General features: G+C 40.6%; 4 protein-coding genes and 1 long non-coding RNA gene across 14 annotated transcripts; 2 read left to right on the top strand and 3 right to left on the bottom strand.

The window, feature by feature from the left end:
- Nucleotides 1-357: 357 nt before the first annotated feature.
- Nucleotides 358-3,287, bottom strand: LOC116210438 (polyvinylalcohol dehydrogenase-like). Its single transcript, XM_031544305.1, has 4 exons — nt 3,036-3,287; nt 2,391-2,830; nt 1,194-1,797; nt 358-1,071 (listed from the first exon to the last, which is right to left on the bottom strand). The coding sequence occupies exons 1-4, from the start codon at nt 3,129-3,131 to the stop codon at nt 610-612; spliced, it is 1,602 nt and encodes a 533-aa protein (XP_031400165.1). The 5' UTR covers nt 3,132-3,287; the 3' UTR covers nt 358-609.
- A 4,017-nt stretch (nt 3,288-7,304) lies between these two features.
- Nucleotides 7,305-12,732, bottom strand: LOC116210594 (probable serine/threonine-protein kinase PBL3). 8 transcript variants are annotated; one of them, XR_004157526.1, is made up of 8 exons: nt 12,406-12,732; nt 11,796-12,130; nt 11,573-11,708; nt 11,142-11,278; nt 10,909-11,032; nt 10,110-10,566; nt 9,939-9,980; nt 7,305-9,530 (listed from the first exon to the last, which is right to left on the bottom strand). XR_004157526.1 is itself a non-coding variant. In XM_031544513.1 (7 exons), the coding sequence occupies exons 1-6, from the start codon at nt 12,455-12,457 to the stop codon at nt 10,127-10,129; spliced, it is 1,224 nt and encodes a 407-aa protein (XP_031400373.1). In that variant the 5' UTR covers nt 12,458-12,732; the 3' UTR covers nt 7,305-9,530; nt 10,110-10,126. The 8 variants fall into 8 exon arrangements, 1 of the variants encoding a protein (XP_031400373.1); XR_004157525.1 differs by having other exon boundaries at nt 7,329-9,530; nt 9,728-9,980; XR_004157527.1 differs by lacking the exon at nt 9,939-9,980 and having other exon boundaries at nt 7,329-9,111; nt 9,411-9,530.
- Nucleotides 7,591-9,683, top strand: LOC116212252 (receptor-like cytoplasmic kinase 176). Its single transcript, XM_031546818.1, has 6 exons — nt 7,591-7,681; nt 8,159-8,457; nt 8,595-8,730; nt 8,823-8,959; nt 9,167-9,290; nt 9,382-9,683. The coding sequence occupies exons 1-6, from the start codon at nt 7,591-7,593 to the stop codon at nt 9,681-9,683; spliced, it is 1,089 nt and encodes a 362-aa protein (XP_031402678.1).
- Nucleotides 12,733-15,834: 3,102 nt separating the features above from the next.
- LOC116210596 lies at nt 15,835-19,410 on the top strand. The gene is made up of 3 exons (XR_004157528.1): nt 15,835-16,451; nt 18,277-18,585; nt 19,274-19,410. It is a non-coding gene; the product is annotated as an uncharacterized LOC116210596 (long non-coding RNA).
- Nucleotides 16,615-21,422, bottom strand: LOC116210593 (transcription factor MYB124-like). Of its 3 annotated transcripts, none has more exons than XM_031544512.1 (13): nt 21,271-21,422; nt 20,695-21,121; nt 20,540-20,586; nt 20,341-20,397; nt 20,170-20,242; nt 19,892-19,947; nt 19,603-19,767; nt 19,317-19,498; nt 19,053-19,195; nt 18,787-18,929; nt 18,523-18,689; nt 18,290-18,435; nt 16,615-17,435 (listed from the first exon to the last, which is right to left on the bottom strand). In XM_031544512.1, the coding sequence occupies exons 2-13, from the start codon at nt 20,767-20,769 to the stop codon at nt 17,319-17,321; spliced, it is 1,371 nt and encodes a 456-aa protein (XP_031400372.1). In that variant the 5' UTR covers nt 20,770-21,121; nt 21,271-21,422; the 3' UTR covers nt 16,615-17,318. The 3 variants fall into 3 exon arrangements, with proteins under 3 accessions (XP_031400372.1, XP_031400370.1, XP_031400371.1); XM_031544510.1 differs by having other exon boundaries at nt 18,290-18,441; nt 21,271-21,421; XM_031544511.1 differs by having other exon boundaries at nt 18,290-18,441; nt 19,053-19,192; nt 21,271-21,421.
- Nucleotides 21,423-23,703: the final 2,281 nt, after the last annotated feature.

Below are 23,703 nucleotides of genomic sequence, written 5' to 3'. Positions count from 1 at the left end.
CGTCTGAGATAATAAGGTTAGGCATGCCTAAAGTAACCATAAAATCACATTCACTTCAAATTAAGAGAGAAAAGCATATAAACAAAGGCCGCGTGCAAAAGTATGTATTTACAATTAGTTTCTTTTATCTTATATTTGTTTACCATTAATATTTATTTCATGTATTTACAATTTTTTATATTATATTTGTTACCATTAATATTTATTTCATTTGTGTATGCTTCGATCGATAAAGAAATATTAAAATTTCATCCATTGAAAAAAAAGAAGAAGATAATTGTTAGGATTTTGTTTGGTTTAGGGGACTATTTACAGAAAAATTACAGAATAGTATACTGAAAGGTTTGAAATTATAAATCAAAGAAACCGTTCGAAATGGACCATTAGCGGCCACATATGTGACTGATTTTGGCATATATCTTGAGCTACAGGTCACTGAAGGTGATCAGAAACTATCCCAAGTTCAACGGATTCTTGAAATTTAATTAAGTTGTTCTTAGATTTTGTTTTAGGGTGAATAGTTGTTCTTAGATTTTTATATATCCCTCCACAGGTTCCGTTCACATATAAGATCAAATTATAGTTGGGTAACCGAGACATAAATCAATCTCAACCCAAGCAAAAGGCAAAGACGGAGGTTCCCGGGGTCCAAGTTGGGTGAAATGCTGCACCTAAGCTCACGGTGTATCCATTCCCAACATATATGCACCCGTAGCTCACCGATATGCCTCCATACACGGTAGCCCCCGTATTATATGACCACAATATTTTCCCAGTCCTCGCGTCCATCGCATATATGGGGCCGTTCGGAGCCACTGACCCCACAAAGACCACATCATTGGCCACTGAGACCGGTGCTTGGGTGGTATCGTTGCCAGGATTTGCTGTGGTCCATAGGATTTCCCCGGAGTTAGTGTCCAGGGCCACCCAGGCACCTGCAGTGCTGGTCTGGTTCGAGGGGGCTAGCTTGAAGCTCACCCTGTTGCTGTTGACTATGTTGGTATACACCCTCCTTCCGTCCGTGGCCGCACCCCACTGCCCTCCTCCTTCCTCACCTCCTGGTCCGGCCAACTGCGCATCATGGAAGAATATAAGAAAATAATCCAATCGGAATTGAGTGTGTAGGTACATATTTTGTCCAATGTAGTTCCTAAGAACACCGGTTAGGTTAGCTAGGGATGACATTTACTTACTCTGAACCAAACGATATCACCATTATCCCTGTCCAGAGCCCAAGCATACCCGCTCTTTTGCACAGCCACTGCAACATCCCGTCTTCTCCCATTATATGATATGCTGAGCAGCATAGGAGCCTCGCCAAAGTCAGCGTCCAAGTTTGGCCCAGGAGGGCAATCTGGGTTGTTTGGGACTAAGCAGGCGAAGTACCAAACATCGTATCCGCCAAGCTGCCTAGCCCACCTGATCCTCCCTGAACGTATATCGAATGCAATGATGGAATTGAAGTTGACATCAGGCCCAATGCATTGATCGGGACTAGCTGGTGTTGTCGTCTCGTTGTTCTGCCTCTCTTGGCATTCTGTGACATTAGGAGGGGCCGTGTAGAGGTTTCCCGTGGCTACGTAGACCAGCTGTCGTCTTGGGTCTATGGCAGGGCTGCTACCCCATATGGCGCCTCCAGAATAGCCGCCCAGTTTGCCTCCATTTTCAGGGACCGTATAGGTCTGCCATTGAATTGCGCCCGAGCTGATGTCCAACCTCACCAAACTTCCCCGAAAATTGCAGCATTCACTAGGTGGTAGCGTCTCCTCCAGTGATGATACTCCGACATAGAATGCACTATACATTGTGATTTACAAGATATGTATAGTGAGCAAAATAACATTTCTGATGTATTCAATTAATTGTGGATTGCTATATATATATATATATACACACACACACACATTGCTTATTGTTGGAGATTGTATCAGAGTTGCTGTACTGATGTGGTTTGGATCAGACAAGATGACAGTTATCTCTTGTTTTGTTATGTGTTATGTGTCCTTTTATGTTTAGTTTAAGTTCCTAGCTTTTAGGAATGCGAGACAGGTGTTAATGTGGCAGTTATTAGTCTGTGTTAAGTGGCAGTTATAGATTGCTTTGTGTCTATATATGTAGGAAAGAGTCAATGATGTATAGTGGTGAAAATTAATGAAGTTTTCTTCTTTCTCTCTCAGTTTTCATCCCTCGTTCTCCTCTCCCTCTGTTCAGTTTTTCTAACTACAAATTCTGCAGATTCTTTGTGATGCAGACATGTTTGTGAGTGATAGAGAGAAATACTACAAGAGTGAGAGTTTAGGAGAATTAACACTTATATTGGACAATCATCATTATCAATTTCAGATGACATTAACATAATATGCGGATCTATATGTGAAGTGTAAACTCACCCCCTAAAAGCGGTTCCAGAGGTAGTTATCACCGTTATTGGACGAGGATCAATCATAGTTAACCAAACCAGTCTCCCAATCCATCGAGTCACAGCAATCACAACTGCAGGTCCATAAATCGGGACAATGAGGAGGTTACCCGCAACTGTCGGGGTCGATCTTGAGACTGTCACGTTCACTGTTAATCCAGTGCCTTGAAGCCCAGTAATCTCACTGAGGTTCTGACGCCAGAACAAATCGCCAGTGAATGCATTCACGGCGTACAAGAAACCGTTCCATGAAGGGAAGTAGACGGCCCCATCGGCTACAGCAGGGGTAGCAGATATGTCTTTTCCAGCAAAGAACTTCCATCTTAAACTCAGACCCGAGACAGTGTTTCGGTTGATCTGCCAATCCTCGGCACTCCTCGTGTTGGATATGTCAGCTCCATGGTTTCGCCACTGCAAAAGAATTTAATAAAATTGCACTGAATGAATAACAGTTCTACGAACATTCTATTTTGAGAAAAGAGTTTCAGTATAACGGACTAGTTAGTTTAGCTAGTAGTGCCCGACGCATTGTGCCAACTGCAGAGCAGCATAAACCTGATGTCTCTTATAAAGAAACTAGACGAATTAAAATCGATTGAAGAGAAATGATTCCTACATCTGCAACTGAATTGTGGGGTAAAGATAGCGTGACGACGATGATGGTGATAGCTGCAAGGTAGTTCTGGGTCAGGGAGTATGCCATTGGTCGCATTTGTAAAGCAATTCTTCTATGTCCGCAAACAAACTATTATGGTCTAAAGCAGCTTCATGATTTATATGTGGGTCAATGAAAGAGACCCGAAAGAAGCTTTGGTTGTTTACCCAGGAAAAGAGACAGGAGAGTAGTTACCGGTGCCGGGCAGCCAAAATTTTGGCTCTTTGATCGGGTGACAGTAGTTTCAATTGACAGAGATGAGGTGAAATCTTATGGATCTCATGAGGGAGCCTTCATGTAAAAACATGTGACTTGTTTCATGCAATTCATTACTGTAGAGCCCTTTCGGCGTGAACTTAGAGATTGAAACATCACTTATGGTTGTTCAATACCTTCGTTGCATCTCCACCATTTATTTTTCCCTCTCTTCTGCTGAGTAACTTCCTAAGCTGTCTTTGTTCCAAAAAGCATTCATTTGCTTGTTTGACTGGGCAATCTTGGATTCTCGGTTGCTGCTGATGGGCATATTATTATCTTATTTGAAAGGTTGGCAACGACTTAAGAACAAAGGTGTCTTCTTTTAGATTAACATTGCTAGGATACCCATATAAGATAATTGCAGTTCCACCTGAATCATGATTGGCATCATGTTTTTCTTCTATCTTTATGCTCAATATGTACTTGGATCGGCGGGGAGAGTAACCTCAAGGCACACAAACTCTAATCTTGGTTTGGTGTCAAACTTAGAGGAGCTCCGTGGTTATGCCTGACTTCTGCTATAACCCAGCGTTAGTTTTAGCTATAATCTTCTTACTTTCTTGAAAAGGAAAGATAAGACTGACATTAGCTAGTCATCATAAGACTAGATGTAATCTAAGTAAGCGTGGCCAATATTTAAAAGGAGTGAACATACCAAACGAGCTTATGCGACTCATATTGAACTAGAATGTGCAATCAGCTTCCTCTTGTATATACGAGCTTATCTACCTTGCCAAGTGCCTCCAAGAGTTCCCCCAAACACTTCAATAGGGCATGTGAGGATCGATTATTTTCTTGAAAACATGGCGAATCCTTAACTAACTAAAGAACCCCAATGAAGTGCTCAGGGGAACTCCCGGGAGCAGCTGACTCTCTAAATTTTCTCTTGTTGCTCCCATGGAGACATGATTTGCAGAGGCGAAATATCACTATTTATAGTGCATATTCGAACATAAACATTATCATTTTAATAGATTCTTTTATCTTTTTCTGGTTGAATATTACGTGATACGTATTCTGAATCATGGAAGCAGCCTTTCATGGAGGATATATGGTGAGAGAGGGAGACAAAGGGGTGTCGTACAATTTGCTATGAAGAAGACTCCAATGAATCTGGTTCAAGTTCTGGGTCAGGTGAATGGAGGAGAATCACACAGTGATGTAAACCAAAAGGGCCACAAGAGATAGATAGATAGACAGAGAAAGATCCAGCGGCATGGATTATCTTCTTTCAAAAATCTGTCCTCAGATACTACTAATCCAGCGATCAACCTTTCTATTTTCATCATTCCAGGGAGATTTTCCTTTCATACTGCAGAAATGTCCACGGAAGATTTATATGTCATATTTAACTCTCCGACTATGGATTGTTTGCTCCCATACACTATTTTTCTGTGAAGGTTATTTTCTCATTTCCGGACCACAATATACACTCAAGTATACGTCGAAATCATCATTTCTGATCAGTTGTGAAAGTCAGCTATAGTTTCCCAAAACATACCCATACAGTTTATGGTTTTGTAAATCATTTCCGGGAGATGGATTTATGCAGGCACATAAAGCCAGACCAGGCCCTACTGACCTACTTTCCAAGAAAATACTTGTGTGAACATTTCTCCTAGCAATAATAATGATAGATTACTTTAATCGTGAGATTAGGTAATTGGCCCCCGATCTTTGACACCGACTCCGCCATACATGATTCCATGGTTAAAAAAATTAGCCTAGTTCGCGAAATTAAGAAGGAACAGAAATTAAGAAAAAGAAAATTACAACAATATCCAGAAGACTGTTGTAACTTGTAATATTCATTTTACAGGAAAATAGAATAATAATGACAGATATTTGGTGACGAATATTCAGTCACAATTAGGGATGGATTTGAGGTGAATAAAACAGAAATATTAAAACGTATTGGTGACAGAGTGGCAACAGAATTTCCATCACAAAATGAATCGGTCATGCATCAACCAGATTCCAGTGACCTGAAATTTCTTCAACTGGCCAAAATTTGCAAAAGTTGAAAAGGAAAGGAGTGAGTGTATGTGCCTGAAAAAGAAAATATTCTTCTTCTTCAGTTGGGATTGAGCCAACAGTTGCGACTAGGTGCAGTCTGCCCTCTCCACGAGGCCCTCAATCACAAGCAAGTTCAAATGCATCGAACCCTTATAAATCGACAGGCCACTCTTCACATCCTTCCATCAAACCAAACACGGAAAGATCAAATTAGTTGTCTAGTTCCACCATCAGGTCTCCCCCAGAATTATCCTGAGCACTTCAGTAGGATCTCCATTGCTGTTCACAGCATGGAAAAGTTCCTGCTGGACTGCTTCGGGGAATTCCCGGTGTTTCCCAATAAGTTGCAGGATATTAAGCACATGTTGTATCGATAATTTCTTCCTGGTCGATCATAGTATATACTGAGAGGAGTATGGATTTGCAGTGTACGTCACGAGTCTTCTAGAGTTCCCCTTTAACACTTCATTGGGAGAGAAAATTTCCTACTGAAGTGTTTGGGGGAACTCCTGATGTCTCTTGACCCTCAAAGTTTCTAGCTTCATGAACTATTTTGATTGGGAGATCATCGTTACATGATTATCTTCCGTAGAGGTTGCACTCCCAACAATATGGCAAGGCATATATAATATAACATATATTATCGACTAATGTAATCTCACTTTGCCAAATTGTGATGCAAGCAAACATGCAAGGTGTGATATTGGATAAAAAGGCATAACTACTCCGGGTGATCTGTCTTCCTGAAGTAGCAGAATGAAGAAACCTCGTATGTTTCTCAGATGTAAGGCCTACTAAGCACACATGGTAAACTCTTGGATGCACGCAAAATCTTCTCCGGAATATTCTGATCGATATGTCTATCTATCAAATTAATTTCTCTGCTAATGCAATTGTGTTTGAGCTTCGTTTACATCAATACCATCATCCGCATCTCTTGCTCTAATTATTAGGATGGACCATGTCTTGCATAGGATCTTCTACTCATGATCATCACAATATCATTAGTTCATCGTTCAGTAGTCGTTTTCCTTATAAAAATTTCTCTCTTTCCATGAATTTACCTTGTTTTTTTTCCCAGAATGATCTTCCTTCTCCTCTCGACCTCTCAATTCCTCCATTGCTTCAGTCATGATGTATTTTCTCATGTATATGTCATGTGATAACATTAATGCAAAGTTAGCCATACTATATATAAGATGAAGTTCGCGGAAAGCCATTGAATGGGACACTGCTGCACCTCAGAATTCGAGACTTCAACTTTTGCTAACGAAACCTAGTTAATTACTGCTTAATTTAACACTTTCCAAAGCTGACTGAAAAAGGTAAAGCTGTCCCTAAATCATTTCCATATCTGTTTTTTGCCTGTAACGGGTGCCCTTATGGCACTTGTTAACTCATGGAATTAGTGATCAACCGATCATTTTGAAAACAAAGTGAGTTTCTTGTTCTTAAGACATGTTATTACCCTTCTCTTAGTGCACTTCCACTAAAATATATAAATTGGGAACTATCCTCACGGTACGGCTAAATCATGATGGTTTTTTTTTTTACTAGTCATAATTATTGCACCATTATAGATTGTGTTAAACAAGCAAATATATTAGACGAACTGAATTGACATTGTCAGTGTAGCACCACCAAAGGCCTAGTATAGTTAACAAAAGCTAGTGTCCCCTAAGCCCAAGCGAAGCAAAGAGCACATTTCTAACAAATATTTTGACACATATGCATAGAGGGAATTTGAACTCGAGACCTTGAGATTACCAGACCACATGAGAGTAAACTTGTAAGCACTAGGCCATTACTTTGGTGGTGATCCAATGATATAATTTAAATCTTAAGTGCATGAACTGGTAAAGGCGAAAGGAATTTCAATCAACAACGTTTTTTCTCATCTCGTCAGTTTCTTGCTTACAACTGTTCTTAGTTTTGATGCAAAATGGAACACCAACAAACACAAAAATCTAAAATCTGGGATAATTCCAAACTTACATATCTCTTATTAGATTATCACTGAACAAATCAGGAATAAGAGTACCCTGAGATTCTTGTTGTAATCGAACATCATAATCAGCTTTTTGTCCCACTCTATACTAAGCTCTTCTGCATAGTCAAGTTCACCAAATCATCCCTTCCCAGGTCTCTCCATGTGTGCTATATCATGGGTATTTACAAGAAACAGTCCTGCCAGGACTTCTTCTTATCGGTTTTCTTCAGATCATAGTACTTGATCAGTAATATGGGAAACTGTCTCAGGAAGTTGAAGGTTGAACAACTGAACCAGGAAATCACGAACGCTGCTGCCCCACCAACTCAGCCTCTCCCTTCAGGTTCGCCTTTGATTTTCGAGAAAGGATTCCCTGTTTCTTGTTACTGTGAATTTCTATGATCAAGTGAGTGTTTGAACCGAGATTTATTTTGGGCCTCGTGTTGTATTGAGAAGCATGTGGACAGCAAGATTCATGTAATGAAAGAAGGCAAAGATCACTGCAGGAGAGGACTTCATCAGCCTTTTTAAGGTCTAGACAAATTCATCATGAAGGTATTTTGGCCCATGCACCAGAAATATGTTTCTATTGAATCAAAAAAAATTCTTCCCTTAATTTCTTGGAGATCAGAAACTTCATCATATCTCTTGTTGCAGAAAGCTACAGCGCAGAACACATGAACTGTTTGCCGCTTCGAGAGAGAAACGGAAACCTGTCATCTGTTTGCTTAAAGACATCAAATGGTATGTCTTAGAATCAGGATTAATCTCGATCATTCCCACATAATAGAATGTTGATTTGGATCAGTTCATGATACAGAACTGAAGGGAAGAGAGCGGGTGAATCGTTGCCAGCCTGGTCCGTGGGACTCGGTACTTACCAGTAAGAAGGAAGAGATGTTCCATGCTTACAGGCTCCATTGCTTCTGCTATAGTGTCTTGAAGGAAGCCACCCACAAGTTCAGCAGCAAGAACTTGGTCGGGGAAGGCGGTTTTGGAGATGTTTACAAGGGTTGGATCAATCCCTGCACGATGACCGCTACAAAAGAAAACAATGGATCCATAGTTGCTGTGAAGAGGCTGCGGAGGACAGGAGCTCAAGGTCACAAGGAATGGCTGGTAAGAGTTATTTCCAGCACCGAGCCAATCACAGTTGTTGGGTCTGTGCACCCAGCAAGATCCGCTGCTGTGGTTCTTAGGATTCTCTTTCTTTGGTTATTTCAAGGCGGATGAAGCCAACATGTTTGTGGATGCAGAACGAGCTGCGATTCTTGAGCGAGTTCAACCACCCGAACATAGTGAAACTCATCGGTTACTGCTGTGAGGATCAGCAGAGGATCTTGGTCTATGAGTATATGCTCCGGGGGAGCTTGGAGGAGCTCCTCTTTGGAGGTAAGAAAGACCAAATTCTCGAACTAAAACATGTATTGGTTTCTCAGCAAACATCTGTATTTGTTAAAGTGATTAGTCGGAATCCTGGATAGAAAATAACCAGGAGCTAAGCTGGAGCAGAAGGATTAGAATAGCCCTCGGAGCAGCTCGGGGTTTGGAATACCTTCATGAGCATGCAGAGCCCGTTATTCATCGGGACATCAAGGCCTCCAATATTTTGCTGGATGGTGTAAGTCTGCTCTGCAGTGGCATTTTCTTGGCATCTTCTGGGATTTATGATGGCTTCATAGTTTCATTCTTATTTTCACTTCCCTCGAACTTAAACAAAGTTCCCGGAGCTCAAACCCGCTTTTCTGAAGACCTTATACTTTGCCATAGTGACTGCATTAAAGAAATTAAATCCGAAGCTGAGCGAGAATAGGTGGAATAATTGCAGGACTTTACCGCAAAGCTATCAGATTTTGGGCTCGCGAGATTGGGGCCCCAGGATGATCGGTCTTATGTATCCACAAGAGTTTTAGGTACCAAAGGCTACTTTGCCCCGGAGTACATCGGAACCGGTACTCATTCAACTGCACTTTGTGTTCTGTATTTATTCATCAAGCGGATCCAAGAATCATTCATATACATATATAGTATTCTACTTTACAGGACATTTGACGCTGCAGACTGATACTTACAGCTTTGGAATTGTGCTGCTAGAGATTTTCTCAGGCTCCAGTGCAATAACGAAGTACTCGGATGGAAACGGCGTGAACCTTGCTCAGTGGGCCCGCCCATATCTCAGCAGCAAGCTGGAACTGCATCACATTATGGACAGAAGACTCGGAATGAAATTTCCTCTGGAAAAAGCCCACAACTTCACCAAAATTACTCTTCGGTGCCTTCACATGAACCCCAAGAACAGACCCACAATGGCCGAAGTCGTAACTGATCTAGAGCAGCTACTGTAAAACTTAGGCATCTGAATTCGAGACCAATCAAAATTTGCACCTACCAAAGAATATCCTCGCTTTTTTCCAGTACAGTGACAATCTGAAAGTTGCTGCTTTAGAAGGTGGAACAGAAATTGACCAATTCAATCATTGATACAGGTCCGGCCAAGCGCATGTAGTGATTAAATGCAGGTAAATTGCACCGAGAGAAGAAATTTGTATTGCAGACAGTAATCTTAAGCAAAAGGAAGCATAAACACAAAGAGCTCATACAATGTTCCTTTTACCCCTCTCAAAAGCTTCTCCGATGATTTCCTGTTGAGATTCAAATGGTCATGTCACGTACAATAAGATGAGAGTTTTCAGGAGCCAAAATTGCTACATGTGCTGAACGGGCAATACTTCATCATGAACAACAACATATGAAGCCAATAAAATAACAACCTGTAAATGGGATATATTTAACGAGTTCGCACGCCCTGTCGAGGAGACAGAAATGGCGATGAACTTGGTTTCAGATTCACAGGAGAATGGAACTTTGAGGCAGATGTCGGACTCATCTGATGCTCTATTGGTGATAATTTTGGGGCATTTTTCGGGGCCTCCAGCTGCTCGAGAGCAGCCAAGACCTCAGACATGCGGGGCCTTGCCTTGGCCTCTGCGCTAAGGCACTGTAGAGCAAGGGATGCGGCTGTATAAGCTCCTTTCTGGGAATACTGGCCCTCTAATTTCGTGTCCATAATTCGGAACAATTTCCGTCTGTCTCCCAAGTATGGTTTGGCCCATTCCACGAGATTCTGCTCAACACCGACTTTCGTTTTGTCAACCGCTCGACGCCCTGAGAGGAGCTCGATTAGCACGACCCCAAAGCTGTACACGTCGCTTTTTGCTGTTAACCTTCCTGTGTAGTGATAAAGCCTTCATTTTAGACAAATCACGCGATTTAATGATGCTTCCTTAAAATGTTTGGTTTTTCTTTGATTCGTTCCAAATTCTGGCCTGTGTCACTGTTTGGTGGTGGAATACAAGGACAGCTTTTCACTTTCCTTTCTTGAACAACATTGTCCGATTGCTACAGAAAACGTTTCTATCAATTCGAAAGCACGATAACTCATCTTTGCGCTTTGAGAGATTGAGGATCGAAGGAACATTAATGCATCTTACAAGCGAAAAAAACTGCTAAAAATTGTGGGTTGTTTTTAGCAAGGGAGAGGGAAAACGAAAAGTCAAAGATTGCACCGACCTGTGGCAACATACTCAGGTGCTGCATACCCATGAGTGCCAATGACTTGAGTAGAAACATGGGTCCTGTCGCCGGTGGGACCCGCCTTGGCCAAACCGAAATCGGAGAGTTTTGGGTTAAAATCCTGGATTTTACAATATGGAAAGCCATTGTTCATACATTTATTAATATGGAAACATTCAATGCAGATGGACCCAAGGAGCATTGTTTAGTTCTGCAGGTGCTCTACGTACCGCATCCAGGAGAATGTTCGAAGCCTTGAAATCACGATATATGACTTGCGATTTGGCATCATGAAGAAAACAGAGCCCTCGGGCAGCACCTACAGCTATCTTCACCCTTGTTGCCCACGAAAGTGGCTGTGGCCCTCCTGAAATACAGAAAGAGCTATTGAAGGTCCTACACATTTTTGGTACGGAAAGCATGGACTTTTAGTTTCCATTCATACCATTGCACTCGTTTCTCAGAAGAAAACATACTAAAAGAGGCAATTATGGAGAATGGTCTCTTTTCCATTTAAATCGGAATTTGATATACATAATTCCAGGACGACCTTAATATATCCTTTACTTCTATGTTTCGACTGTGCCCTCTTTATTCGGCAAAAATATCATATGAATATGATGTAACTATTTTTTGATAGTTAGAATATGATGTTGCTCACTTCTGAAGAGGTGATTCTCCAAGCTTCCTTTGGCCATAAACTCGTAAACCAAAAGACGGTTCTCACCGTCCAAGCAGTACCCAATCAACTTGACAAGATTTGGGTGATGAAGCTGACCCAAGTAATCAAGTTCCGTCTGAAAGCACACTCCTGTTAGCAAAAATTCCGGCCAGAAATTTAATCTACATAAAACTCAGGTTCTTAAAAGTTGAGAGGCATTTACCAGCCACTCCTTGTGGCCCTGAAAGCTCTCCTGCTTAAGCTTCTTCACCGCCACGACCATCCCTGACCCAGGCTTTGAGGCCATGAGCGTGTTCTCATCGATCCAACCTTTGAAGACGTAACCAAACCCCCCCTCCCCCACAAGGCTGTCAGGTCGGAAGTTCCGCGTCGCGCTCTTTAGCTCGTTGAAGGAAAAGGGCTTCAAATTCGGGGAAGACAAGATTTCACCTTCTGACCTCGGAGTCGGGAGGCTCAAACTGCTGCGGGAGGGTGTGGTGAGACCCGACGGAGCTGAGAAGCCAATCGTTCTGCTGGAGTTTTTCGAGACTCCCGATGCTGGAAGAAGTTGAGAAAGTTCGGAATTCAACGAAACATCAGATAAGAATCTAAATCTGAACACCTTAAAAATTCGAACTTTAAACAAAAAACAGAGCACTGATATGTTCGAGCTTCATCCTTCAGCAATCTAAACAAGTTTCCAAAACTGCCATGAAAATCGACAACCTCAGTTCCAGAGACGTTGCGTACACAACTTCCCGTCACACTTCAGCAGCTACCGATCAAACATAAATGGGGAAAAAAAAATTCATTGCTTGAGCAGAGCTGCTCACCAGAGATGGCATGAGCATCAACTCTTGCAGTAGAATCTAAGCAGTTGCCCATTCGGGTTTTCCGAACCTCCCAGAAACAGACCTCTCCCCCTTTTTCCGACCCAGCAAGAATCAAAGACAGCCCATGGAGGAGTGAACTTGAGCTAGAAGAAACTTCTTCCAGAAGCAGAAACGAAAAATGGAGGAAACCCAGGTAAAGAGAGAAAAGAGGCCGCGAGCCTGCGCTCTTTCCCTCTCCCAAAGTGTGGACGCAAACGAACGCGTGAGGGACTTCTCTCTCTCGTCTCTCTCTCTCTCTCTATATATTATAGTCCGTTGTTGTTGGGTTCACAAGACAACTGACGTGATCCTGAAGACGACGGGGGGGCGATATATAAATAATATATATATACATATATACATACAACCGTCGAATTGAATTGGGTTGGAGCGAATTGATTCCGCGTCACGGGAAAATTCCTGCTTGTTTTGCTGCCCCCTCTGCTCCATCTATATATAATTATAAAAACCGAATTAACTCTTCTTATGATGTCATGTAGGATGTGAGTGGTCCGTGGTTAAATGACTTTTAAAATTCCCACCAATCAGACTACGACAAGTGCCAAGCTATTATCGAGCCAAGTCACTTAGAATTTCAAAGATTTCATTAGTTATAGAAGTTAAAAGGAGTATACTATCACTATCGCCATTCGCTTATTCATTAGCAATCGTTTTTACTCCTAACATATTTTTGCCGCCAATTAGCCACAAACGTTGGCATTCTGTTTACCATTTATACCATTCCGTAATGGAAAAGTGACGGAAAATGTAACGCCGTCCATGAATTTTCCGCCACGGATGTTAACGGAATGGTATAAATGGTAGACGGAATGCTAACATTTGGGGCTAATTGGTGGTAAAAATATGTCAGGGTAAAAACGGTTGCTAATGAATAGGTTGATGGTTACAGGGGTATTCTTCTCTAAGTTAAAAGTCATATATAACATGCACATTGTTAAAAAAAGAAAAATTCACCTTTTCTGTTTTCTTATGCCTTTAGATTGAACAATACAAAAATTATTTTACCCTAAAACTATGGGAAACTCACTGTTCCCCGTGAAGTGATCGGTTCCATGAGATAAATAAAAAAAAAAAACTGAACAAAGATACAATTAATTAGAAATAAAATTTAATCAAATATACGGTTACAAATTCAAAAAATAAAATTAATCCCTGTGGACAAATTATGGACAATATTTTATGTTATTTATACATTCAATTCAAAATCAGTCACCAATTTATAAGTATGCCCATTAAATCTAGCCCGTGCATAGTCGGGGCCTTTCGTCTAGTTCATTTAATGGAGAAAGGGGAATCTGATGAAGCTCTCATTTATAAGGCCAATGGCTCAGTTTCCCCGACATTGAAGATCGTCAGCCGCGTTACATTGCGATTATTATGTATATGGATCGAACCGTCTCTTAAAAATTACGGCGGCATTGAGGTATCTTGTCGAGGCGTATTAGTGCTCGTGTTGTTGACTTGCTTAGGGGAGATGTTTAGTTAACTTATCTCGAACCTAAAAATGACCAAATTTGGTGATCATTTAATTTGTACTGAGGAGAATTTGTCTACGGGTTGACTAGTTAATTAAGTGTTTTTTTTTTTTTAAGTTGAATTTGGGGATGAATCTTTAATGCCGCCGTAGTCAACGGGGATTACATGCAGAAGTGAATGAAGGGAATGGGAAGAGGTAGAATTCGCACCTCGGTGTGGATAAGAGACAGGTAGGTAGGCAGTGTGGAAGGTCATGAATGGCAAGAAACCTCCAAGACATATATTAAACAAAATTAAATTATACAAGTGGAATAATAAATTAAGCCCCAATTGCCACCGAGGAGATCTTATATCGTCTATTTGTATCAAAGGTCCTGGATGTGTCACTGCTCAAGACATAATCTTACGTTTTTATAAGTAAATGCTCAATACCCAAGTAAGCTTATTCTTTACTGAGTTTGTGAGCCTCCATTATGAACGTGAAACTCTATTTTTATAATTTATTTTTTTTCTCTAATGAAAAATGTTTCTCTTAAATATGTTGTTGGTGTTAATATAAGAACGACCAAGACCGAATCATTTGTATACCCAAGATGAAATCTATAAAGAAAGGTATGAGCTAAATTTTTTAAATATATATATATATATATTTGGTGTCATGGTTGAATTAAAGATATGGTGGAGATCCATATTTAAATTTGGTGGGTCCAATACAAAGTGCTAGAATAGAATAAAATCTCTTTAGGCCACACATGTCGATCCCCACTAGACTTTGCAATTGCACCCGAATGGAACATATTTGCCTTTACGATTGGATGGACGGTTGACTGGCAAAATTCTTAAATCTTAATAAGTAACGAAAAGAGACTTCTTCTTCTGCCTTTTTCTTAATGGGGGTCAATCAACGGCATTCATTACTCCCTTTAACGGTCAATTGCATATGTACTGGCAATTCTGATCGATGGAATATGTTCCCCCGGTCGGGGTCTATCTATTCGGCCGCACCGGTCCTTCATTCGTTTCGTTCGTCTTTATTTCTTCTTACAGCACTAGAGCCCGGGTTATAGGTCATTGGTGGTCAGATTTGTACAAGGTTATCTTAGTTTGTTATTATATGTGGTATCCGGATTACTCCAGTAATGATCAATCAAAGTGAAACATTATTGGAATTACAACGGCGTCTTAAAGGAAGGTCTTTAGTGCGTATAGTTTACAGATTTTAGTTATTTTCCTTTTTGTTGACCTCTATAGGTCAGAGGGGATGGCGCGGGGAGCCCCCTCACAGCTTCCTTGGTCCGTAATATTAGAACTCTCCTTGCAAGGGAGTGGGTCGTTGAGGAGGTCCACACACGTCGTGAGGGCAATGGATGTGCAAATTGGATGGCACGGTGGGCCACGGCTCTTCCTCTAGGGTCGCAGTTTTATTCTTCATCCCTGGGGGTTAAGCACCACTTCTTATGGGTGATTGTATTGGGGTCTTCATGCTCGAATTTGTATTTGTATGACTTAGTTTTTCTCGTCATTACGTTGTATTCCTAGGCTTCAACCTTCCAAGCTATCAAAAAAAAAAAAAAAAAAAGATCCAAGTAAGTCATTTATATAACTTTTTGATATTCTAGTAACGTTTCCTTAATAAGAAATTCTATATAAGTGTTTGGCACACGTCAAGGACAGAGTGAGCTCGATTTAGGAAATGTGGCCGGTGGTAGCAACCTTCTTGGTATACCTACTCCAAATCGAAGTTTCCTCGATCAAGGTTTTGTGTCCCCGGTCGAGACTTCTCCAATGGTAGATGAGCCCTCGATCATAACCACGAAGGTCCACGGTGGGCGATGACTGGGTCCTCAAGAAATGGCATATGACGTTGTCCTAGGTGGGACGTTTCTGAAATTGAAGGGACCTCGCCATATCAAAAATGAAGTGAACGCACTAAGGAAGAAAATGAATAGCCAACAGCTTAGGGACCATACAACTGGACGGGTCCTTAGCACATAGGAGCCGTTCGATTAATATGAGACCCGACCTTGACCGTTGATCCGATGGCTACAAGATGAAGGACCGGTGGATTCGAATTCGATCATATTATGTGGGCACTTTTGAGCAAAGTGGAAAAGAACAGGGTAATGATTGATTACGCTTTATTTTGTATGGAGTTTCCCTCTTCATCCCAATCGCAGCCTCTTTCTGTTCTGTTTTCCTCTTTGTCATGATTATGTCGGTACTTTCAACTGTTGGCTGGGCTTCGCTTTGTATATATTACAGCAGATAGTCTTCAAATCCTGTCTTCCCCCACAACTGTCCCTCAGCTCAGACTCTCAGAGTGGAACTTAGAACAGAGAAGGACAGCGGAGGGAGGCGAAACCCAGAAACAAGGTTCAATCTTTTATCTCCGGTGAGTGTCAAAGTGGGCCATTTTCCATTTGCCGATCACTTCTCTCTGTGTCTCCATTGCAAGAAAGGTGGGTTCTTTCTCCAATTTTTGCCGGAATTGGGAGGAAAGACTTTGAAGGGTAATCAGAAATTTCAGTTCTACATTACATTGACTGCTACTTCTGTGCAATTCTGTGTTTATTTTCCGGATATCTTCTTCTTCTGTATGTTTAGATTGTGAATTTTGCCCTTGAACAAGGACACCCTGCAATGTTGTAGGTGAGGAAGAGAGACAATGACAAATGCACACCAAAATCACATCCCAATTCCTCTATTCAATCATGGGCAATGTTGCATTACATCTGCAATGTGGGGCAACAGAGAGACAAAACCAACCCAAAGGAAAAAGGGGCAAAAAAAAAAAAGAGGAAATAAAAAAAAACTGTACCCTATACAAACCCATAAATAAAATCTCTCTACTCTCTCTCTCTCTCTCTCTGTGTGTGGTGTGTTTGATGATGAATGTGGGTAGCTGTAGCTGTAGCTGTAGGCGAGGTGCCAATATGTAATTACACTCTGGAAAGCTGCGGATTATGTAGCATGTTCTGTACAGATGATGAATTAAATCAAACCAAAATCTGGACTCTAGTAAAGATTACTCGAAACTCATGATGACACGAGGACAAAATTTGAAAAATATGTGATGACAAAAAGCACACTTGAGTCTATAGCCTGAGAGTGCCTGATGAAAGCACAACCGAACATTGTTAGGAGGATGCTAGAATGCCCCCATAACATTCTAGATCTTTGGAGTTCATTTAGTGAATGCAGACTCAATAAGCCGCCTCAAGAAAAAAATTATGGGCTGGGAATGGCTGTGATATAGTATAAAAGAGAAGCCGAGATCAAGCCAAAGAAGCTGAGAACTAGGGTATGTTTTTAGTACTGCAGGAAAGATCACCCAAGGTATGAAACCATTTTTCTGGAATTGGATGAGGAGTTTCGGATCACAGACTCTGAAGGAGGGCTCTTTTGCAAGGAGGTGGGGGATGGGAAGGATTGGTGCTAAGTGCAGGGGAGGGGGAATAGTCCATTCCGAGTGTCTTCATTAGGAAGTTCCGTTCCTGAAACAGGGAAGGAGAAGGAATGTACTCCATTTAGCATGAGCACAGAAGTGAAAATTAATATAGCATAAAAAACTAAAAACAGAAGAGATTTCTCAATCGCATTTTGCTAGCTCTACCTTATAATGCAAATGAATCGTGTTTTTCCCATGAACATGTTCCCATGGTTTCTGATAGTTTGCATTTCGCTTTCTTATCTATAAGGTTGTGAAAGGAAAAACTACTGTCAAACATGTTTGGTTTTGATCAAGAAATATACTCCGTGCTGGCCATTTTCTGTCCTCATTTTTGCCTTTATTTGTCAGACAGAGAGGCTTAATTACAAGGCATAGCAGTGATGTTTTTTTGATACAACTGAAGTCTTTGAGTTATCTACTTGTTTGTTAGGTGGTTGGGTTTCTAAAAATGCTATATTGAACTCCTCTACTGTACTAATAATCGCATAATTACAGAAACTAATCCTGGTATTTTGCCTAAAGCTGGTGTTTATGATGCTCGGGCAATACCATGATAATGTTCTATATTATTATGAACATCCTTTTATTATGAGTTACAAGCTTAATTTTATGCAGGTTCAATAACCTTGTGATTTCTGTAGTTTCCAATTATAATCTCCTTTTCCCAATTTCTTCAAATCAACAGCCACACACCTATATTGAACCCTGGCGATATCTCTATTGCTAACAGGATTCATCCCTGATTAAAACTATGTATTTAAACTCTGTTTTTCGTCACCCCAAAATCATTATAGTGAGCATGTTAGCATATACTGCCAAGATTCGTGTATATATATGAACGAGGACTATCCATGTGTTTATTTAGCAATTAAGCTGGTATCCAGGGAAATAACTTACACTTTCTGAGAACTTGGGGCTGGGAATTCCTGCTCCCAAGGATCTGAAGAGTGGAGTTACTTGAAGAGGGGAGCCAAACTCCGTAAAAGATGAGGCAGAAACAATGCCGTCTCTTTCTACTTGTGCATCACAGGGTTGGAAACTCTCTGTTCCTGTCAGAAATAATGCCGCGTTAGCTCAATGTAATCAAAGGAATATGCTTTGCTTTGTTCACAAAAGTTGAGTATCATAACCTGGAGCTGTAATTGCAGTTGAGAAGATCCCTTCCTCACCCTCTGGAATACCCTCTTCAGCAGGTAATAAAGTTTGCTGGTTTTTGTCATTAACTGTATGGGCCAGAATAGTTGATCCTGTGCTATACTCGGAACTGGTCGGTGACTCCTCTCGTAAATCAGGTTGTCTAAATAGTGGGGGAATATATCAGATATGTTCAATTCGTGAGTAAGGCGAGTTACATAGGCTTTGGTCTATCTAACAATGTATAGACTATAGAGTACCTCCATGACCCTTGACTTCCCTCGTTGCTACTCTTTACCAAGTCCTCCAACAGCTCTTTGAAATCTCGCTGGAAATCTGTTTCAGGGATTTTGTTACTCAAGATATTGCCCTCTTTCCTTTGGTTCAAGAAATCTTGGAGCACCTGAGAATCCACAACGGATTTTAGTGTCAAGAAATTGAAAATCTGAGTCTGACTTGATCAGGAAGAATCTTCTGACATGATCCATGTTAGAATTTCCCCTAAAGTCCAGGCAAATGAAGTCACCTTCCAAGCATTTTCGAAACTCTGGTCTGTGCTCTCTAAATTAACCTGCACAGCTAAGGAGCTGAGCAATTCTGCTTGTTGCATCAGAGCAGCAACTTTAGGATCATCTTTCTTCATGAATGTTCCCTTGTTACTTAAAGCTGCTAATCGAGTAGAAGAAAAGAATTTATCAGACCTTTCAGTTTGATACGTTTTCTCCATTGTTTGTTTGTGCTGTATAGTTTACTGAAGAGTATAGATTGTCTTTTAGACAATCTTACTCACCCGAATCGGCTATGTCCCCCTTGTGGCTGATATGATGGTGGCTTATTGAGAGGTTATTGCGAATATTTTGAACCAATACAGCAAATGGAGTCCTCAGTTGCCTATCACTCGTGGTTCCTGGCTGCCCCTGCAATCTTTCGACGAAATTACAACTTTCCGGTGCATCAAGGATGTGGGCCCTCCTAAATATACGAATCCCCGATAATTAGGAAAAAATATTAAAGAGAAAAGGTGTACATGTCTAATAGATGAAGTGTAACTGTGATTCTTTAGAACTTCTGCATACCTGATCCTCTTTGCATTTGTGGGAGTTGTGTACAGGGGATCGTGTGTGATCACCCTTTTGTTGTTCAGGTTAATGTAAGAGGAGCTGTTTTCTTTAGCTAAGGCTTCTAACTTTGCTCTCTTCTTGCATAGCGTCGTAAAACGATTCTTGACAGCATTGTCGGTCCTGCAGATGCAGGGCAGTTACCGATTATATCAATCAAATACTATCCGAATACAGGAAATGAGAAAACAGTTTTCCCTTTCTCGGCTGGATAAAAAGAAGAGAACGGTTCGTGCATATGTTATACCTGCCTGAAACGACTTTTGCAATTTCTGTCCATCTGTTACCGTATATCCTCTGAGCCTGCAAACATCGTCAAAATTACCATTGCATTTAACATTATTAACAGTTCGACAAATATATGCTTAAGAAAGTAAATTCCGGCAATTGTACAACATTCAGCATACAATCTCAGGTCATAGTCTTATTGCGGAATTTCCAACCAACTGATATTAAAATTTATCATTCACATAACTAAAACATGAATTCGGAATAAAATGGACAGCTGCTGCAAGTCTGACTTACCTCGCACAAAAGCAAGTCTTCCTCCGGGGACCATCCGCCCTTCTTGAAGTCGGAATTCAAGTATGTATACCATCTACACAAAAACCTTGCTTCATTTTCTCAGGAAATGTAATTGAACAAAAGTAACAAGGACACTGCATCCCTAGCTAGATACGGAATAACCGAACTGACCTTCTCCTGCACTGCCTCGTCGTCTTATCCTTGAACCTCGATGCAATAATCGTCCAACTGCACGTGCAAAAGATTTATCATAATCCAACCACGCAGTCTCAATCAATCATCCATTCCAACACATACAATGATGACAGCAAGTTAAAGAAGAGGAAGAAGAACAGCTTCATCTGCAGAATATATAAGAAGAAAACCATACTTGTCCGTTCCATGAATGCTTATCTGCTCTCTAAGTATATCATCTTCCTGCAACAACATTCCATTTCTTCACATCAAACCCGAAAAAACACAGAACACCAGCTGCGAACGAAAATCAATCAAAGATGAGAGAGAAGACGAGACGTTAACACAAACCTCTTGAGACCATGTGACGATATGCCTCTCCTTCTTCTTCGAATCCTCGCCGCCGCTATTAGCCTTCCTCTGCATATTTGTTTATAGTCGTCTGCTACTTATTCTCCCTTTTTTTTTTTTTACAGACACCCTCTTGTCTGTCTGTCTGTCTCTGTCTCACACTCTCTCTCTGACGCTCCTTCCCTTTATAATAACCAAAACCCAACTCGCATGCTCGCTCGCAGACACACACCCACAAGTCACAACCCCACCAAGAAAAAAAAAAAATCCTTCCTCTTCCCTCTCTTTCTTTAACTTTCCACACACAGAGCCACTGTTGGGCGTGTCATATAACCTCGAGACTCTTAACGGATCGGAGGCCCTAATGGGAGAGGAAATAACCAATTCGCCTTGGATTCTAACTCTTTTGAATGGTCGCGCCGTTTCACTGCATCATCAAAAAAACAGAATTTTGCCATAAAAATTGGACCTTTTTATTTTTTTGACGGAAAGGGAAGATTGGTGAAAAAGAAATTGCTTTTCTAATGAGGAGCGTGTGTAATATAAATATATCGAAAGAGAGGAGAAATACAATACCTTTTCTCTTTGCTATTCAACTCATTGGGATTCGAGCAATTGCATATTTAAACCATGAATGATTCTCTACAAGTAGAAAGAATCAAACTCTCTGTTCTTGCCCGACTGAGCTTAAGCGCAGAGTGACAGAGAGAAACAGAGACAGACAACGATGAAATATATGCTTTGTATTTTTCTTTTTTAATAATGCGTATTATATATATATATATGTGTGTGTGTGTGTGTGTGTGTATGAATTTTTTGAATACATTTAATAAATTTCTTTGGATGTCATAATGATTTTGAGTTTAGGCCAATGGATTTCTTGCCTTAAGGCGCGGGCATGAAGGGGAGTTTGAAAAAAAAAATTGCTCTGAAACCCACGAGAGTGCCCATTAATGGACACATAAATGGAAATTCATGGATGGTGCTTGAGACTAATGCCACCATTGTTGCCCATAAAATTAAAACCGAAAAAAAAAAACTACGATTCACTTCATGATTTACTTTTAAGTATTTATGCATAAATTAACAGTCGGGTTGTTTCATTATTCTGTTGTTGAATTCATGATCAAATTGTCAATAACAATCGGAGACGTTCGGATGTTTGCTTGATGATGATCATCCATCCGTGTACTAGAGCCCGGGCGGGAACTGCCCAGGCGATGGGGTCCGAGTCTTGTGATGAAAATTTGAATTTTGGGCTGTTTTTTAATGGGGACATGATGATCTTCATGACCCAACCTTCCCAGTTTGATGTAAATGTCCATTGTCCAGTTATTTCTCATGCTATATACATCAGCGCCAACTTCACTATCTTCTGCTGAGGGGATAACTCCTGCCCCCACTCGCATGCAAGGCGCGTGTTGGAAACGTTCTTCTGCAATTGGATGAAACATGTGGGTCCATTTTGTCAATGAGATTTTCCCATATGATTAGCCTATGCCTATGTTAGGGGACGAACGAGTATTACTTAGGTCTTCCCCGCATCTTTTGTTGTCGATGTGAATTAGTAATTTACATATACACATCTCTTATGTAGGTGCAATTAGTGGAAGTGGAACACATGGTATGCCTTGGGTGCAATACTCATCGTAATAGATGGATTTCCTCGAATCTTGCTATCGGATCGGTCTAAATAAGTTTGCTGCATGCAAGAGCTTGACATTTGAGATAAAACTTGAATACCACCGAGCTTTTCTTCTTGCACCTTTTTCGGTGTGAGTTTTGGTATCCGAAAAGTTAATTGGGTCTCGACTAATCCAGTGGAGTCATGTTGGCCCGTCAAGGGGCAAAACTCTCCCATCGTGAATTTTCTGCATTTACAAAGAGTCGAACTCGAGATCTTGCTTAAGCGGAACAACATCCGAACCGCTTGAACCAACTCACGTCGATTTTTTCTTCTCGCATTCTAACAAATCATGGCATCATGTGACTATTTATTTCCACGTTACGTATTTGGCTTATAAATTCTTTAAGGACATTAATTTGATAATATGCCAAAATTGGAGAGAAGACATATCATATCAAAGGCAATGGAAACTTGAATTTTCTCTTATTAATTGCCATTAAAATATCAAAGACTTCTTATGAATAAACATCAAAGACTTTGGTTTGAATACTTACAAAGAAAACAAATTTTGAAAAAGAAGTGAAAGGCAAGAAATTGAAAAAAAAAAAAAAAAGGAGCACTTTTGTTATACATCGTAAGATCTTTGTCGTTGTCTTTTTTGCTCATTTGCTGGTTCCCTCTTTCCTAAAGAGTTTAACACCAAAATTTTGTACCTTTTGGCCATGCCACGAATTTTCCTACCCGAAAGTAATTGAATTTCAAATCTATCCATCACTATTTGAGAATTATAGAATTAAGCAGTGTTACAATCTTTTGAAATTTCCTGTTCTTTTTTTTTTGAGTTTTTATCTAAAATGACTCATGATTTATCCGTTTTGTCAAATTTATCCTATGCTTTTTTTGTTTGTCAAATCTATCCCATGGTTTACTTTTTGCATCAAATCTATCCCGGCGTTATCTTTTCCGTCGACATCTAACGGCCGTACTGACGTGGCACGTGGAGAGATAGTGGGCCACACTTGCCACGTAGGCGCCACATCAGCACGGTCATTAGATGTCGACGGAAAATATAACGCCGGGATAGATCTGATACAAAAAATAAACCATGAGATAGATTTGACAAAAAAAATATATATAATAGATTTGACAAAACGGGCAAACCATGGGTCATTTTAGGTAAATACTTTTTTTTTTCCTTTCTTACGAAAATTTATTCATTGGATGCACAATTCATAGGATCGGGTTTTGTGTCTGCTCATTTAAATTCGGTGTCTGCTCATCTAAATATGCATATTTATCAAAAGATGATATAACATAGTGATGCACATCTGGCTTGGTGACCAAGAGTCCCATGTTTGATATCCAGTAGGACTATCTATGCC

Source organism: Punica granatum, chromosome 6 (assembly GCF_007655135.1).
Source record: "Punica granatum isolate Tunisia-2019 chromosome 6, ASM765513v2, whole genome shotgun sequence".
NCBI lineage: Eukaryota > Viridiplantae > Streptophyta > Magnoliopsida > Myrtales > Lythraceae > Punica > Punica granatum.
The sequence above is the reverse complement of the archived record's forward strand: the minus strand, read 5'-3'. Positions and strand labels throughout refer to the sequence as shown.

Bases quoted from the DNA above. Each gene is read 5' to 3' on its own strand.
- LOC116212252 (XM_031546818.1), top strand. From the start codon at position 7,591: ATGGGAAACTGTCTCAGGAAGTTGAAGGTTGAACAACTGAACCAGGAA. The intron at 8,458-8,594 runs GTAAGAGTTATT...TTGTGGATGCAG, and splicing joins AAGGTCACAAGGAATGGCTG to AACGAGCTGCGATTCTTGAG. The intron at 8,731-8,822 runs GTAAGAAAGACC...AATCCTGGATAG, and splicing joins GGAGGAGCTCCTCTTTGGAG to AAAATAACCAGGAGCTAAGC.
- LOC116210438 (XM_031544305.1), bottom strand. From the start codon at position 3,131: ATGCGACCAATGGCATACTCCCTGACCCAGAACTACCTTGCAGCTATC. The intron at 2,831-3,035 runs GTAGGAATCATT...ATTCTTTTGCAG, and splicing joins CCCACAATTCAGTTGCAGAT to TGGCGAAACCATGGAGCTGA. The intron at 1,798-2,390 runs GTGAGTTTACAC...CACAATGTATAG, and splicing joins TCTGGAACCGCTTTTAGGGG to TGCATTCTATGTCGGAGTAT.
- LOC116210594 (XM_031544513.1), bottom strand. From the start codon at position 12,457: ATGGGCAACTGCTTAGATTCTACTGCAAGAGTTGATGCTCATGCCATC. The intron at 12,131-12,405 runs GTGAGCAGCTCT...AACTTCTTCCAG, and splicing joins TGATGCTCATGCCATCTCTG to CATCGGGAGTCTCGAAAAAC. The intron at 11,709-11,795 runs GTAAATGCCTCT...GTGTGCTTTCAG, and splicing joins AGGGCCACAAGGAGTGGCTG to ACGGAACTTGATTACTTGGG.
- LOC116210593 (XM_031544510.1), bottom strand. From the start codon at position 20,769: ATGCAGAGGAAGGCTAATAGCGGCGGCGAGGATTCGAAGAAGAAGGAG. The intron at 20,243-20,340 runs GTCAGTTCGGTT...GTTTTTGTGTAG, and splicing joins ACGAGGCAGTGCAGGAGAAG to ATGGTATACATACTTGAATT. The intron at 18,442-18,522 runs GTTATGATACTC...TATTTCTGACAG, and splicing joins AACTGCAATTACAGCTCCAG to GAACAGAGAGTTTCCAACCC.